This window comes from Brachyhypopomus gauderio, unplaced genomic scaffold (assembly GCF_052324685.1).
Source record: "Brachyhypopomus gauderio isolate BG-103 unplaced genomic scaffold, BGAUD_0.2 sc37, whole genome shotgun sequence".
Lineage (NCBI taxonomy): Eukaryota > Metazoa > Chordata > Actinopteri > Gymnotiformes > Hypopomidae > Brachyhypopomus > Brachyhypopomus gauderio.
The window spans coordinates 470,614-487,641 of NW_027506867.1; the positions used below are offsets into that span (position 1 = coordinate 470,614).

The 17,028-nt window shown below is 42.3% G+C and overlaps 2 protein-coding genes and 1 long non-coding RNA gene across 5 annotated transcripts; all 3 read right to left on the minus strand.

Annotated features, from left to right (window-relative positions):
• Positions 1 to 4,340: 4,340 nt before the first annotated feature.
• Positions 4,341 to 6,947, minus strand: LOC143485674 (uncharacterized). Of its 3 annotated transcripts, XR_013122978.1 has the most exons (6): positions 6,821 to 6,947; positions 6,249 to 6,717; positions 6,033 to 6,171; positions 5,837 to 5,940; positions 5,075 to 5,121; positions 4,341 to 4,985 (listed from the first exon to the last, which is right to left on the minus strand). It is a non-coding gene; the product is annotated as an uncharacterized LOC143485674 (long non-coding RNA). The 3 variants fall into 3 exon arrangements; XR_013122979.1 differs by having other exon boundaries at positions 4,341 to 5,121; positions 6,252 to 6,717; XR_013122977.1 differs by having other exon boundaries at positions 4,341 to 5,121.
• Positions 6,948 to 7,656: 709 nt separating this feature from the next.
• On the minus strand, positions 7,657 to 9,810 carry LOC143485745 (ubiquitin carboxyl-terminal hydrolase 37-like). Its single transcript, XM_076985275.1, has 8 exons — positions 9,421 to 9,810; positions 9,054 to 9,220; positions 8,883 to 8,935; positions 8,753 to 8,792; positions 8,399 to 8,563; positions 8,026 to 8,157; positions 7,778 to 7,904; positions 7,657 to 7,662 (listed from the first exon to the last, which is right to left on the minus strand). Exons 1-8 carry the CDS (start codon positions 9,445 to 9,447, stop codon positions 7,657 to 7,659), a joined length of 717 nt encoding a protein of 238 aa, XP_076841390.1. The 5' UTR covers positions 9,448 to 9,810.
• A 2,618-nt stretch (positions 9,811 to 12,428) lies between these two features.
• On the minus strand, positions 12,429 to 15,816 carry LOC143485747 (transmembrane protein 169-like). Its single transcript, XM_076985276.1, has 3 exons — positions 15,741 to 15,816; positions 14,664 to 14,738; positions 12,429 to 13,106 (listed from the first exon to the last, which is right to left on the minus strand). Exons 1-3 carry the CDS (start codon positions 15,814 to 15,816, stop codon positions 12,472 to 12,474), a joined length of 786 nt encoding a protein of 261 aa, XP_076841391.1. The 3' UTR covers positions 12,429 to 12,471.
• Positions 15,817 to 17,028: the final 1,212 nt, after the last annotated feature.

Sequence of the window (17,028 nt, forward strand, 5' to 3'; positions counted from 1 at the left end):
CAAACAGACCATCTTTAGTAGAATTAACAGCCTTTAAAATAACTTGGATGGTGGCTGCAGTCAGCTTCTAGGAATCCTCATGAATTATCATTTGTGTAAGTCAGATCATATGGTGGTCTGAATGCCACCCTCACCACACAGTCCATAAACCACATACAGTGAATTAAGTGTAAATGGAGTTTGTCACCATACTGGACCAGTAAGATAACACAATGCAACATAATGTAAGCATATTTTATTCATTCTGCTTTAACTGGAGACTGGAGTGACTCTGGAGTGTAACTGGAATCTTGGAGGTTAAGCAACAGCTGAGCTGGAAGACAAGAGACAAAAAGGTCATTCACTCACTCAAACACTAGCTTTCACCTTCAGTGCTGTAAACCACCTAATAGGTTTACCTGGTAGGTTCTGCAGATGCATCCTGGTATCCAGGATGTCCTGGAGTCTGTTCATCAGCACAAAGTAACGTAGGAGAAGCTCCTTGGGCCACAGCACCTTCTCATCCTCCATCTGGAGCTGCATCACCTGCATGTTCGCATACTGGGAGAAAAACTTGATGTTTTTCATCCACTCCCACAATCAGAATTAGAGAAAATAATTTCTTCCTTAAATTGTGCTACCTGCACACTAGACTCGGTTCCATCAAAGTTATTAAAAGAGGTATTACCAGCGGTAACTGAACCTCTTCTAACTATAGTTAACTCATCCATTACAATAGGTCACATGCCCAAATCATGTAAATTAGCAGTTATTAAACCTCTGATTAAGAAACCAAATCTTGATCCTACTGTACTATCTAATTATAGACCCATTTCAAACACATCATTTATATCTAAGATCATAGAAAAAGCTGTTGCCCAGCAATTATGCCTATATCTGCATAGGCATCACATATTTGAAAAGTTCCAATCTGGTTTTAGGCCCCATCACAGTACTGAAACAGCATTAGTTAAAGTAACAAATGACCTCCTCCTTGCTTCGGATCAAGGTTATGTATCGCTGTTAGTGCTTCTTGATCTTAGTGCAGCTTTCGACACAATTGATCATAGGATCTTGCTAGAAAGGTTAGAACGCTGGGTTGGAGTCTCTGGCACAGCCCTTTCATGGTTTCATTCTTACTTAACAAATCGCTATCAGTTTGTAGAGCTCAATAATATTCCATCCAAACGTACAAAAGTTAAATATGGGGTCCCGCAAGGCTCCATTCTAGGACCACTATTATTTACATTATATATGCTACCATTGGGCACAGTTATAAACAAACATGGTGTCGATTTTCACTGCTATGCAGATGACACTCAACTTTACATATCAGCCAAACCTGATGACAAACTCAGTTTAAGAAAAATTGAGGCCTGTGTAAGAGATATTAAATGCTGGATGTCTCTAAACTTCCTCCAACTTAATGAGGACAAAACAGAAGTTCTCCTTCTGGGCCCTAAGGCCTCAAAACAGAAAATTCCAGATCTAATGCTTAATCTCGCATAGCTTTTCTACATCTCCGTAACATTGCTAAATTAAGAAATGCATTATCACAGGATGATGCGGAAAAATTGGTGCACGCCTTTGTTAGCTCTAGATTAGACTACTGCAATGCACTACTGTCAGGATGTTCAAATAGGAATCTAAATAAACTTCAAATAGTTCAAAATGCCGCAGCCAGGGTTCTGACCAGAACTAGAAAATTTCAGCATATCAGTCCAGTCCTATCAGCCCTGCATTGCCTCCCAGTTAAATTCCGTATTGACTTTAAAATTCTTTTATTAACTTATAAAGCATTTCACGGGCTTGCTCCTGAGTACCTTCAGGAACTTATTTCCTATTACGAACCCCCACGCCCACTAAGATCACAGGGTGCTGGTCTTTTATTAGTTCCAAAAATTAATAAGGTAACAGCAGGGGGAAGAGCCTTTTCTTGTAAGGCCCCCCAGCTTTGGAATAATCTTCCTAAATGCGTCCGGGACTCCGACACAGTCACAATCTTTAAGTCTAGGTTGAAAACCCACTTATTAAGTTTAGCGTTTGATAATTAATATCCCCCCTTAGATAAAGGTACAGATCCAGGGGTTCACAGGCGAAGGGTTTTATGGTAGACTGGGGCGCTGGTGCTGTCGTCCTGTCACTGCTCGTGGTCACTCAAGTTTGTTGACAGTGCAGTGGACGGATGCTATTGTCTCAGAATGCCCCCAAGCCTATGTTACCTTCTGGTTCTGCCTTTTAGCTAGGCTGTAATAATTTAACTAAATGCCGGAGATGCTGCCACACTCCGGAAATGTTTATAATTTCACCTGTCCTGTATATGTCCTCATACAGAGCTAATTTTCCCTGTTTCATTTCTCCACATGGCTGCCCGCCTGCTTGAGAAATAATGAGATGAGGAGACCAGCGATCCATCCTGGGCCAGCCACCTCCTGCCTAACCAGATGCATACATCATGATGGACATTATTACATATTTTTCCTTTTCTTTCTCTTCTTTCTGTCTAAATTGTTGTTGTTGTTGTCATGGTGACCGGTGTCGGCCAGAGGAGGATGGGTTCCCCCCCTGAGTCTTGGATCCTCTCAAGGTTTCTTCCTCATGCAAAAAACTAGGGAGTTTTTCCTTGCCACTGTCGCCTTTGGCTTGCTCACTGGGGGCTAGGACTCGGCACTTGTAAAGCTGCTTTGTGACAACAACTGTTGTAAAAAGCGCTATATAAATAAAATTTGATTGATTGATTGATGTTCTCCTCCACATACGTCTCCCAGTCTAAAATATCTTCTTCATATACAGTGGAGCCTCCTGGGTGGAAATAGACTCCTCATCCTCCTCAAGTGTAGTAGGAAGTCTGGACAAAGAGCAAAATGCAGTAACCAAAAAATACCTATATAGTAACCAAAAAGTTGTACATTGTATTTTGGACTAGGGCTTGTCATGGTATGCCAGCCCTGTAGCCCAAGGGAGACGCCCACACACATCTGCACACACCCTTCACTTATTCTACACAAGTGACTGTAAGGAAGGAGTGAAGCTACACAAGCCTCCCGCTCTTCTGAAGTCACAGCGCCAGGGTCTCAAATTCTCGAAACATGCATGTTCAATCCCCTGAATACTAATGACCTCCACCTGTCCCTGTGTGTCCCCACCCTCCTCCACCTTTCTTACACTACTCACTCACCACTTTACATTGTGAAGTTTTGCCTCTGACGTTGCATAGTGAGCGTTCCTTGCTCGTTTTTGCCTACCGTTGTTGTGACCTTTGCTTCTCCCTTACACCTCATTCTCAGCCTGACCCCTGGATTTGTAATGGACTCTGGACTGTATGGACCATGCTGCCCTGACCCTGCTGCCCTGTGTTCGCTTCTTTTTGTACTGTGTGTTTTGTGTGTGTCTTGTGCTGCTAGCTACAGTAGATTGTGTCTGGAGGATAAAGAAGCACTACGCTGCATTTAGATCCTTTTGTGGTTTTTCCAGCACATATTACAGTCACAAATGTTACAGGTTTTGCTTCCCATCTACGTGGGACCATTACTTACCCACTAACTAGAGACTGGCTTAATCTGCTAAAATCAGAACAAAAAACAAACAAAACTTGGCTATTAATTTGTCTATTTGCATGCATAAAGATTGTCTGAGCAAATTAAGTAAAAAAACTACAGCATGAAAGAACTACTCACCTGCATTTCAATTCGTTGTTGCACTTGAGAGTTCGCTCCTTACAGAACCGAATGTATTTTCATGTGTGGGTATACAACATGGATTTGGCTTATTAATATTGTTCATTAAATGACAATGAATGAATTCTTCTGCCCTTGCACTACTTTACCATCTGCATATTTCATTCAGCACAACTAATGACTTGTAGTGTAACCTACCAAAAATGCCAATTACAATGTTCAGGAATATGAAGGAGCGAATACAAATCCACAGAACGATGTAAATGCTGCAGGTGATGCTGTCCAGCTCTGGAACCCTTTGTACTTCTGACAGCAGGACACACCAGTGAGTCATGGTGAACAGCGTGAACAGTGTGATAAATGCATTGTACAGATCTCTGGAGAACACAACCAGCACGCTCACTTTCAAAGCAAACACTGGCAATTATCAAATACAATGTAAAAACTGATGAGTCCAAAATGACTGAGGAGCGACTTTAGGCAAACAGCCAGAGAAAAGAACTAAGAACCATTTACTACTAATGTCACGGCCTTTCCCGACAAAGGGCAACATTTTATATTTCCCTTAGCCCAATCCCAACCACTACACCTTGGGGAGTCGCAAGTTGACAGAAATGCAGAGAGAAGATGGGAATTTGCACAATATATTTATTCAACAAAAGAATTTTATATATAAAAAAAAAAAATCCATCAACTCCAAGTGCACCCAGTCCCAGTCCAGAACCTCGGCAGCCAGTTCAAGGAGGGACACGCAACAGTCCACTTAGTGTTCTGGATAGCAATGCTGCAGACAAAGGACAGAACAAAAACAAAACGCAGTCACCACTCAAAATAACTGAAATTGTAACAACGAAACACACAAACCCACAAAGACGCAACACAAAAATGGAGCCCAAAGAATATAGAATATTTTAGCCAAACAAAATGTTCCCCAATAGGCTAGCACTGGAAAAAAAACTACTTAACACCACAGCAAACCCTCCAAATTATAAACCCCAAAATAAATCAAACCAAACAAATCCAAATCCCTTACACACAACCAAAAATCAAATAATGAAATAAACCTATAGCAGTACCCAGCCTAATAGAAAGCAACTTAGCTATTTATAGCAACGGACTCCAACAAACTAAAACGAAAATGAAAAATTAAAATGTACTGCCCTAAAACTACGACTGGTGGATGGCAGAAGGTTAAAATTCTTCTAAAAAGGTAGGGGGTTGCACTTAGCTTTTTATCAGCGCGCTTCTCGTGCACAGACAGCACCAGCAGCAGAGTCTCTCACGTTCTCGCTTTCACCAGCAGCTCAGCTTTACTCCGGCACATCCCAACTTCTCAGATCAGTCGGACAAAACAGACACCGCTTGGTTCACTCGGTTCACCCTTCAAACAACGGAAGTCTTTCCGCTTTGTTGCGTACTTGCCAGAGTCGGGAGCAGTGTCCGCCTGTGTCACGCCTTTTCTGGCCTTTAACACATGAATGGTGGAGAAAATCAAGCGTTGACAGGTCATCTAGGCTACATGCTGTCTAAAGTGACGTCATTCATGAATAGTCATTTTTTATTAGAAAGCCTTTTATCTACTAAGATTTGGAAGAAAAGCAAGGGGCTATTTACACAATTCCCATAGAAACGCAACCCATTAACAGATATAACGGATATAGCATTGAAGTGATGATCACCTTTACAGCTTGTTATTTAGCAGTTGCCTGTAGTCTGCTGGTCTGAATCATGTTTAACTAATTAATTGTAATGAAAATACCATCTAAGCATTAATCATTTTAAAATGGTAGTCTGTAGCCTTATCACACAAGGGGGGAGGAGTGTTAATGTTGAACAAATAATAACTCACTTGAAACTTACCAGTAATATAAAAAGATGTAATATACCACACATACCAGTGTGAGCGGTAATTTAGGAAGGAAGTTTCTAATTGTGTCTAGCCTTATAATTTTGATTGTAAGGGCAGGGTAAAGGTTAGGTTTCTGCCAACATGTAAAATCTTATGGAATTTGTATCTGTCCCCATGGACCGAGGTATTTATGTTCCCAAATCTGAAAGGCAGAAGCCGTTCTTAATGAATTATCTCCTACGATTGGACGACAGGAACAGACAGAAATAGACCTGAACTGAACTGAGCAGATGTGTAGCCTGTCTTGTTAAGTGAGGATGTAGGTGCTTACATGTGTATCCTGACTTAGTCATGGCATGGAGTTGGGTTTAGGGGGATACTGCTGCTTCTCCCTGGTCCACCATCCACGGGACCACGTTCTTCTCTCCAGCCCCACTGGAGACAACAGCAAAACAGGAGCAGCTGGAATTCAGCCAGTTCTCTATGTGTTTCAGCAGATGTACCTGAGTTAGAAGGAGAGCTACTACCTTTGCATGTAGAAAAGCAGGTAGGCTGTTTTTGCCCTGCTCTTAAGGACGGCTGGCTCTGTCTTTTTTGAAACCTTTGAATCGTTGAATTTTAACCAGCACTCTCCTTTCTCCTCAGCTACGTCGCTGATGTAGTGCCCTGTTTAGGGAAGCAAGATGTCATTAGTCACTTTATAGTTTCTACTGCATGTTTGTGGATATTATCAGACTGCTCACCACTGTCCATGCTGCCACCCAAATGAGACACCACAGCGTGGAGTCTGTAGATGTCTGTGTGAACAGTTTCCTGCAAACAACAAGTACATCTGTTTTTTCATATGATTAAGTAAGAATGCATCTTAGATCGTTGATATGGGTCTCTCTCATATCTATCTATCTCTCTCAGCCTGTCTTTCTCAGTCTCTCTCAGCATCTTTCAATCTTCTTTTTCATCTCTCTCTCTATTTCCTCACCAGTGGGCTGACGTGCTGTACTTTCTCTCCCTGTCCTTCTCTGCTCTCATTTACTACTAATGGGTTGAGAGAACTACATCATTATGGCAGGTACGTATAAACGTAGACAGGTTGTAAATCCAAAATTTAATTGATCACTGTAGGAAAATGGCTGATGTTTACCTTGTTCTGGCACAGAGCTTTTCTCCAGATTATCCTCCTCATGTCCTTTGTCCTGGGTGTATGCTGGTCCACTGTGGACACATCACAAAGCCATTCAGTTAGCGTCTCATTGCTAATTGTGAAAGGGTGGACAGAGGTGAGAGAGCGTATGCTCAGGCCGTTGTACAAGCTGACCTTAACGGTTGCCCGAGTGAAGCCACTCCAGGGAGGACAGAGAGGTCCAGCTCTGAGGGGATGTCCATTAGGTTTGTTAGTTTCTTGCCCAGCATGTCAAACCTCTTAATGTGGAGGATCAGAACTCTGTTCCAAAAGGAAAAATGATGTAAGAACTGGAAGAGTGTGAGATGACTGCTTTAAAACTCATTGTTTGTGGTAATTCACATAACGCGAGACTCACCGTGGGAGTGTGAAGAACTCCACCACTTCACATGCCTTGGTGCCTTGACCACATTCACATTTGAACTCCAAAACCGTTGACTGAAAAAAAGTTTTCATTGAGAGTGACAATGGTTAGGATGGCTCCCTAACTTAACAAACTGGCAAAAAAGTGTTGTCCAGTAGGGGTGTGTGAGGTGACAGACCTTGAAGTAATTGTGTAGGCTGTCAGTCAAGGTAGAGCTCAGGTTAACAGAGAGGTGGTTGAAGTCCTCCACTCTGGAGCTCTGCAGTCCACAGCTTTCAAACAACAGAAATCAACAGAGAGGTTACAACATTCACACAGAAATAACCCACATTATCCCATACCAAGTGTGTGCATACTTTGTGACAATGCACACTCTGAAGAAACACATGTTAAGAGCAGTTGATTTACAAGAAGGAGACGTGGTGATATAGCACAGAATTACCTGCTGCAGGTGCGCACAGATTTGAGGTGAAACTCAAAATTTGCCACAGGGCAGATGTAAGAGAAGGAGGAAACCCTGAGTGTCTCTCCCTCCTCCTTCAGCTGAAGCAAACACATCATCAGGAACTCATGAGCATCCTGTGGAAGACAGTACATCAGAATGGCATTACTCCTGGACTTCAGCAGCAACAGAGTGAGAAAACAAAGAAGGTTGTGTGCAGTTCCTGCAGACTACTGCATGTGGTTCTGATGTGTTCTGAATGGCTCAGAGGGTTGTTTAGCCGAACCTGTTCGTAGTCCTCTCCAAACGTAGGACATCTGACTGAAATACAGGCATTCAGGGCTCTCAGGAGCTTCTTCTTCTTTGAAGAGCTACGACTAGTGAGCCTGCCTTGCTGTAGATCTGCAAAACATCTACGCACAGTAACAGGGAGACCAATGTGGTTTATAACTCTCAGCATCACAACACCTCTCTAAGCACTCATAATTGAACAGTTCATTTAGACACGTGACTTCTCTGTTCCTGATCGGGTACCTGAGCATCTGGCAGCTGGATGGATCCGTCCAGCTGGAGCACTGAGCTCTGATGGGGCTCCAGAAGCAGGAGAGACTCAGAAGACACTGCAGAGTGGCGTTCATATAACATGTATTCCCAATGTTGGGAAACCTAACAGGACATTAATGTTTAGAATAGATTTAATACATAATCAGTAAAACTTCCAGGCCACTAGGTGTCAATGTCACATAATTTCAGAATTTGAAGAAGAACTGCAAAAATACTTATTGCTCCTTTAAATGCTACGTGCCTTTATTTTGGTTCAGAGATAAAGACTGTGTACATTACATCTGTGTACACTGCAATATCACGTAATGGTTGTGTGGTAAAACACAATGTGTTCTGTCTTTACCCAAGCTGTCGGATCTCTGTGTCTCTGCCAGCAGAAACAGTGGGGGCGTGTCCTTGGCCCTCACCCTGGCCACTCTCAGTCACCCTTTCACTACTGACGATGTGCGGTAACAGGTGCTGCAAATTCTGCACACGAAAGTCTCCCTCTACCACAACAGCCGGAAATCTGAAAGAGAGAGTAGAAGTGACAGATAAATATGGAGTTTGTGTAGTGCACAAAATGTTCACATACATACAAATGTTGTTTTTAATATTTTTCAGTTTCTCTTGATTTATGCCACAATGTCAATCTATAACCATTATAGATTGTCCATACTTTACTGTGCCATGAAGATGACTTTAATAATGTACCCACCTATCCATGGGCACAGAGCACACATCTTTATCAGCAGCCCCTATGGAGAGAACAAAACCTTGGAGTAAGTGTCTTTGACTAAAACATACTATGCAAAGGTACAAAATCATAAAAGATTCTGAGCTCTGACCAGGAACAATCCCTTCCGTGTTCTTGGGTTCAGTAGGGAGTTTGTTGTTGGACCTGGGGGCAAATAATTCCAGGGAAAAATCATAGACAGAATAAATAATAACCAAATGTGCATGTGACTACACATGTGCATGTGACTACACAATTCATAAGGCTGGGACGGTTTTCATACCTGGTTAAGTGTCCCTCAGAGGAAGAGGAGCAAGAGATGGAGGAGGAGCTGACATTCAAGGACTGAGTGTCAGTTACTTGTGTCAGGGAGGATGACTCTATATGTCTCCACCATCTTTGCTTTTTCTTCTTTTTAACTTCACTATTCACACCCTCTTTGTTCTTTTTCTGTAGGAAAGCATTGGTTTGTCAAATCATGGGTATGGGAAACCTCAGTACACCCTAAAAAGCATCACATCTTAAATCAAAAAAATATCGGAGAAAATATCGGAGAATCGGAGAATAATCGGTATAAAAATGCCGGTTACTCCTTTTTAGACCACAATTTCAAAGACTGCGCCAAAAGTATAAAAACGTTAGATAGCTACCTTCATACACGAGTAAATGCAACCCATTTGTCCGATATACGCTCCTTCCTAACAGAATTAATTTAAACGTCGTCGCGTCGGGTTTGCAGATACTTTAAATGTGATAAACGTTCGCGATATATTGACCTGGTTCTATTGTGCAGCGCTGTCACGGCCTCGTTGTTAACGTCAGTAGCTATATGACGTAATAGTGCTGCGTTCTGTTGTCGTTAAGTGTGAAGCTGTAAGCTCCAGACTATTTAGCACAACTTCTATACCCTATATCCAAAACCAAACACTTAGGTCCTCAGACACAGGTCTTCTGGTGGTTCCAAAATACAAGCTTGTTACTGCTGGTGGGCGCTCATTCTGTGTAATGGCCCCAAAACTGTGGAATGGCCTCCCGCAACATCTCCGCTTCTGTTCATCCTTTTCCTCCTTCAAAACTCAGCTTAAAACTCACCTTTTCTCTCAGTATTTTCTCCCTTCCACATAGTCATAGTATGGTTTAATTAATTATATTTATTTATTTAATTGTTATTTGTTTTTTTCCCCATAGGATTTTTGTAAAGTGTCCTTGGGTACTAGAAAGGCGCTATATAAGTTTAACTTATAATAATAAATACGTTGTTTAAATATCTAAGTGACGCACTACCGCTACTAGTGGTGAGAAAGTGTACTGCATTTTATTCAAAATCAATGCGGTCCGGCGGCCCTCTGCGGCCCAAAGTTTAAAACTGTTGTTCTTTTGAGGCCCTCAAGGTGGCGTTCGCGGCCCACAGTTGGGTTAAGAATCTCATCTAGATGAGGTTTTGGGGCTAAATCATCTCTTGACTGTCATGATGATGCCCGATGTTGTGAGGGTTTTGTGTGTTTTTTTGTTTTTGTTTGCCCAATCTTTCCTTTGCAACCTTTCAGTGACTCTGCAATATACTCCGCAGGGGACGACCAAGTTCATGGTCATGGTTCATGGATCATGAAATCCCTTCACCCTTTAGTGCTAAGGTTTAGTGATTCATCTTATACATTATTATACTAGAAAAATCCAAATACTAGAATGTAAGATGATTAGTGAAAGAAATCTGCACAATTACACACACAGATTCGGCACCTTGCAGGGGGCTTTGACCTTTTATGAAAAGTGCGGTTCAATTATACTTCACATGTACAGCATTTTAAAGTCCCCTCTAATTTATAACTGTCCAACAATATTTCAGGTTGTCCTAAAATACTTCCTGATTGCTTATAAACTGTTTTTTCACAGCTGATTGCCTGACTGAATCTATAGATTGCCTTTCCTGCATTTACACTGAATGTAGTTTGACAACATAAAGGATATATGCTTCCAAAACATGCATAGAAATTCAAGTCATGGAGTACAAATTTAATTTGATCAAATTACAACTTGACAGAAAAAGTAAAACTGATTTACAAAATTCAGATTCAAATTGTAGCTGTAGAGAGAGGAATAAAATCCATCCAATTGTCATCAACAAAAAACGAGCAAAAACCGAACACACACACACACACACACACACACACACACACACACACACACACACACACACACACACACACACACAAAACAGATTTGCCAGATTTCTATACGATGAAGATTTTTTAATCAGGTGTCAACAGCACAACATCTCACTTGGATAAAGCCACTTCTGTTACGTAAGGAAGTGTCTGATGGAAGTGCCTGATGGGAGGGTCTGATGGGAGTGTTGGATGAGAGGGTTTGATGGAAGTGTCTGATGGAAGTGTCTGATTGAAGCATGTTCTGGTGAAGAGGAAATTATGTGGCTGGTAAGGGCTTGCTAGCTCTACTCTGGTGCTTACAGTAAGGTAGTGCATCGGTGATTGTTAGAGCGTCTAACAGCCAATAGTGTAAAAGAAGTGCCTTGTATCTTTTGTGCTAGTTATGTGTTTTGCACAGTGGAGGCATTGGGGTTAAAGACCCGTACTCTTACCAGAGATGGTCATGGGTCTCTTTGTATGAGTCAAGTCTTGAGACACTGGATACAAGTCTGAATTGATTTGTGAGTCTTCCTTAGAAACCTGTTACTGCTTAAAATAATTATATTTTCATGTTGTTTTCAAACTTTCGTGTTGAATCATTTAGGCAAAAGTAATTTAGGCAAAAGTCTGAATCAATTTGCAAGACTTTCAAAATGCATCACAAGTACGATTTAAGTTGTCATGTCTGATCCATTCTAGATGGATCTAGAACATTTGTGTTTCTTTTCACAAAATGTTGGCTGCAGGGATGGAATAATCTGTGGTATCTGATTAACTGTAACTGATCTTTCATTATTTTCACAGAGATAAGAAATATGCCTTAGTGTCTTAGTGTCTGATGGTGTCTTAGTGGCTAGTGGCCTGACAGTGGATAGTGGCTTAGTGTCTGATAGGGGCTCATAGTTCAAGACAGGTCATGAATAGCAGAAATTGATGCTTTTGTACTGGACAACGTGTAACAAGTCATTTGCTGGATTACAAAATTATGATAATAAGAATCACATAGCAAACCAGAAAGCTAAAATTGTTTATCCAAGTTCCCATTAAACATTCTTCGAGGTAGCTAAAAAATTATAACACGTAGTCGTCACTAGAAACAATTATTCTCTGAAGTAATCCATCTGTTAAAGTACTAGGCTATTATGTGATTAATGAAAGAATAATAATAATATTTCTTTATAAGCAACAGCACCAATTCAAAGTTTTCAGCACCAATGCATAATGTAATGTTAAGCACTTGCTGTGTTTACCACTAACGTACACAGTATTTTACTGTTTGAATGTCTGGAATGCCAGTGTTCCCACCACATGCACCTTTGGGCCGTGGGCCGTTGGGGAGTGGGCCGTTGACCACAAACCTCTCTTAGGCACACCAGAAAAAAGTGGGAAAGAACAATGTAATGCATAACATGAATGGCATAATAAATATGTCAAATATGCATGATGTAATAAATGTGTGTTCCCATTTAAAATAACTTGTAGCACCATAAAATAAACCGTGTCACCAGCACCACGATGCAGCAGCATTAGAGGTGAGAAGGTCGTGGGACTGCATCACACGGAGGAGGTCTGCTCCCGCTCCTCCACCTGTCTCCGCTGCAGTGTGCCGGACAGTGTGTCGGAATCGAGCAGCTCCACCACGCTGTAGGGAGCACAGTCCTCCAGGCCCAGTTTCCCGCAGGCCCAGCCGCACGCACCTTTCTCCAGGTCGGCCACGGCCATCCACCACTCTCCGATGCTCCACGAGATCTGGGCGGCGGCCGCGTACGCTGCCACGCAGGTGCAGAGCGCCACCATCAGCGCCGGGTAGCCCAGAACCAGCAGCGGACACACTAGGATCTTGTGCAAGAACGTGCGCTCCTCGTTGTAGATGAGGAAGATGTTGTACCAAGTGAGCGTGCCGTAGTAAAAGGAGATGACGAAGGCTAGCAGGAACACCACAGGGAAGCAGGATAGGCTCCAGAGGACCACATGTGGGCCCCGTCCTGGACCCAGTGTGCACTCCTCACGCCTGAACGCCGAGCCCGCCTCACACTCGGCGTCCAGACGCTCCTTGGAGTGTGTCATGTCTCTCAGCTCGCGGTCGGTCAACGCCAGGCGGATGTCCACCAGCTGGCCTTTTCTCTTCCCACGAGTGATCGTTCCCGTAAGTGTCACGAAGCGGCTGTCTGCAGGACCGTCCCATTCAGCTGTGAAGAACACCAATGCCAGTTTAACACAGACTAACAGATCTTTAGATATAGTGGTAGCATTTGATTCTATCAACTGTTGATTCAAAGAATGACAGAGGCAGTGAACAGGACATACAGTGAATACTGTTTTTAATTAAAAACAGATAAACTAGAGGTTCGGAAACTGGATGTCATTGCTACAAATACAGTGAACGAAATACATCTCGAGTGTCTGCTAAATGCCCTAAATGTAAAACAATAAACTTAAATCTCAATTGCGGCTACATCTATCAGTTAAACCAAATTGAATTTTCAAAGCAGTATGAGCAGACTTGTATATATATTTGTCTGTGAGCCACACCCATTGCTAACAGCTATACAAAACAAAATTAGGCACCTGCAATCCCCACAAACCCTGCTAGTAGAATCAGTTGTACTGATGAGCTCAGGGACTTTAAACATGTCACTGTCATGTCTGTCATTTGACATATGATGCAAACTATATATGCCCTGATCCACCGTATGTGATATTATTTTGAAATTAAAGTACTGAGTAGCAACAATGTCTATGCCAGAAGGTCTGGTGTGGAGGAACTTGGTGGAAACTAAACCACCCAAACTCACAGAGCACTGCTGTGTGCAGAAGTGGGTAGAAAAGGCCTGTTCTTTGTTACAGCTGGAGCCATAGAGCTCCAGTCACCCTCTGGAAGCAGCGTCAGCAAAAGCACTGTGAACTTGGAGCTTTATACATTGTTTAAAGGAGGACACTCTGGTCAAGAAGCTACCACAATGCCAAACTCTAACTGAAAGGGTGTACACTGCACCACTGCTGAACTTGTTCTCTGTAGCAATCACTCATATTTCTCTCTCTTGCAGTCTGATGGGTCCTATTGCTCCAGTGAATTGTAATGTTAATGATACAGCATACAAAGGCATTTTAGACAATTATATGTCTTCAACTTTGAGGCGACAGTTTGTGTTAGAGCTTTTCCAAAAAAAGTGTAGATAGGGAGTGGTGGGAGGAGAAAAGAACAAACAAAGAAAACGATGTAATTATGAAAGTACTTGTTTAGAAGTTACGTTACAAAGTTATCTAAATAAAGCTATTGACTTTTGAATTATAAGCACGTACAGCATTTATATACTTATTTCAGCGTATTGATTTAGTTACTCGTTTCATTCAACACTGCAGCCATAAAAAATTTGCATGCCCTTAATCCTTTAATATCGCAGATAAGAAAATGGTCAACAGAAAAAAACCCACTTTTACTTAAACATATTTCAAAACATTGTTTTTTACTCATTGCCCATTTGATTGCATATGGTGTTGATATGCTTTGATAAAGTACATAAATATGCTGAAAATATGTTAACACAGAAGTGGATGTTTAGATGTGGAAGACATGCTTGCTTTCACACTAGTGTAGAATTTGTGCCCTTTGTCAAAATCCAACCCACTTCAAAGCAACTTTTGCATGGGACACTTATTAAGCCACACCAGTGGTAAAACATGACTGAAATAAACCCAGTGATTAATTTGATACACCTGTCACAGGTGATTAGCTTTGCCCTCACCTTCCTCTGGTGGAGTACCGGGGGCCCTGGTTAAGAGTGAGGAGTCTGTATTAGAGGAGGGTAAGAGTGATGAGTCTGTATTAGAGGAGGGTAAGAGTGAAGAGTCTGTATTAGAGGAGGGTAAGAGTGATGAGTCTGTATTAGAGGAGGGTAAGAGTGAAGAGTCTGTATTAGAGGAGGGTAAGAGTGATGAGTCTGTATTAGAGGAGGGTAAGAGTGAAGAGTCTGTATTAGAGGAGGGTAAGAGTGAAGAGTCTGTATTAGAGGAGGGTAAGAGTGATGAGTCTGTATTAGAGGAGGGTAAGAGTGATGAGTCTGTATTAGAGGAGGGTAAGAGTGATGAGTCTGTATTAGAGGAGTTTAAGAGTGAGGAGTCTGTATTAGAGGAGGGTAAGAGTGGTGAGCCTGTATTAGAGGAGGGTAAGAGTGATGAGTCTGTATTAGAGGAGGGTAAGAGTGATGAGTCTGTATTAGAGGAGGGTAAGAGTGAGGAGTCTGTATTAGAGGAGGTTAAGAGTGATGAGTCTGTATTAGAGGATGTTAAGAGTGAAGAGTCTGTATTAGAGGATGTTAAGAGTGAAGAGTCTGTATTAGAGGAGGGTAAGAGTGAAGAGTCTGTATTAGAGGAGGTTAAGAGTGAGGAGTCTGTATTAGAGCAGGATAAGTGTGAGGAGAAGTATTTATTAAAATTGTTTAAGAAACAATTAAAACTCATAACTCTCATAACTGTAATTCTTTAAATATGTTATTAAATTAGTAGTATTGTGTAGGTATTATTAGATCATGGTTGTTGGTTGGTTAATACATCCTAGCCAAGCCTGTTGCATGACTCCGGATGTTAGGTGCAGGATTTATCATCTTCCTGTTTTATGTTACTTGGTGTCTAGTTAAACTAGTGACTGCTGTGAAAAGGGCAGCTGACAACAGGGGAAAGACTCTGTGACAGCTTGGAAAGACAGCTGACAAGAGGGAACAGACCCTAACGGTGCTGCCATGGGCTAGCAACTCATGGCAGCAGCCACCATGGTACCCATGTGTGTGCAACCAACTAAGCTACATTGAGTAAAAAAGCAATACCCCAAGAGTCAGCGAGAGCAGGGGTGGAAGATGACTCACAGGTGGATAACACGGTTACGGACTTTGGAACGGACATGACTACGAGAAGTGGGTTGAGCATACAGGCAGGCAGGGTGGTAGGGGAAAAGGCGCTGCAGACTTGCGTGTGTGGGTGGCGCAAGGTCACGTCAGTGAGAGGGCTGAGGATTCACCAAGGGAAGATGAAATGTTTGAGTGAAGGAGTGCAGGGGCCCCGCATTGAACAATACCTTGCACAGAATTGTTCGAGTCAGTCGGCTGAAGTCCAGCGGCAGGTTAGTTACCACAGTCCGCAGGATATCAACACCCTTGTTACTATAGAGGCCAACTCAAGCACAGGAGGTGGAGAGGAGGATAGCGGTGATGGGCCAGGGGTTAGTGGAAAGCAAAAGGGAAGAGAGAAAGGGTTAGGGCACAGATCGAAGGTTAAATGGCCAGGGGCAGGTGATAAAATGTTGTGGAGGAGTGTTAATGATGATTTGAAAGGGATGTTGGAAGGGTTAAAGGGAACAGCGGAAAGTAAGTTGAACAGGCTAGGTAAAGTTATCTATGATTATGGTGTTGCAAGATTTGGTGTTGTGCAGAAGAAAGGAATGAGTAAGGCGGTTTGTAAATCAAGGAGGCAGGTAGAAATAGGAAAACTTGTCAAGGAGTCAAGGTTATTGAGGAAGCGGTGGAAGCGGGGTAATGAGCAGGATAGAGAGAGCATTGAGTTACTGCAAGACGAGTTGAAAAGTAAGTTAGGGAAATTACGGAGAACAGAAGCTATGAGGAAAAGAAGGAAGAAGAAAGAGCGCGCTAGAGAGGCATTCTTTAAGGATCCGTTTAGATTTGTTAAAACGTTGTTTAGTCAGGAGAAGTCAGGGAGCCTAAAGGTAGGAAAGAAGGAGCTTGAGGGGCATTTTCAGAAGGTGTACTCAAGGGAGGAAAGGACTAGTGAGTTGGAATTGCCAGCAGATATTCCGCCAGTAGGTGACCTACAGTGGAAGATGGATGTTAATCCCCTTAAGTGGAGTGAGGTACAGGATGTAGTGCGGTGTGCAAAAGCTGGTTCAGCACCAGGGCCTAATGGAGTTCCATAAAGATTATATAAAAGTGCGCCAGATGTTTTGAAGTTGTTATGGAGGTTGATGATTATAGTGTGGAAGAAGGGGATTATCCCAAAGGACTGGCGAAGGGCAGGTGGTGTTCTTATTCCAAAAGGGGATTCTGTAGCCATAGAGCAGTTTCGTCCCATAAGCTTGCTTAATGTGGAGGGTAAAATATTCTT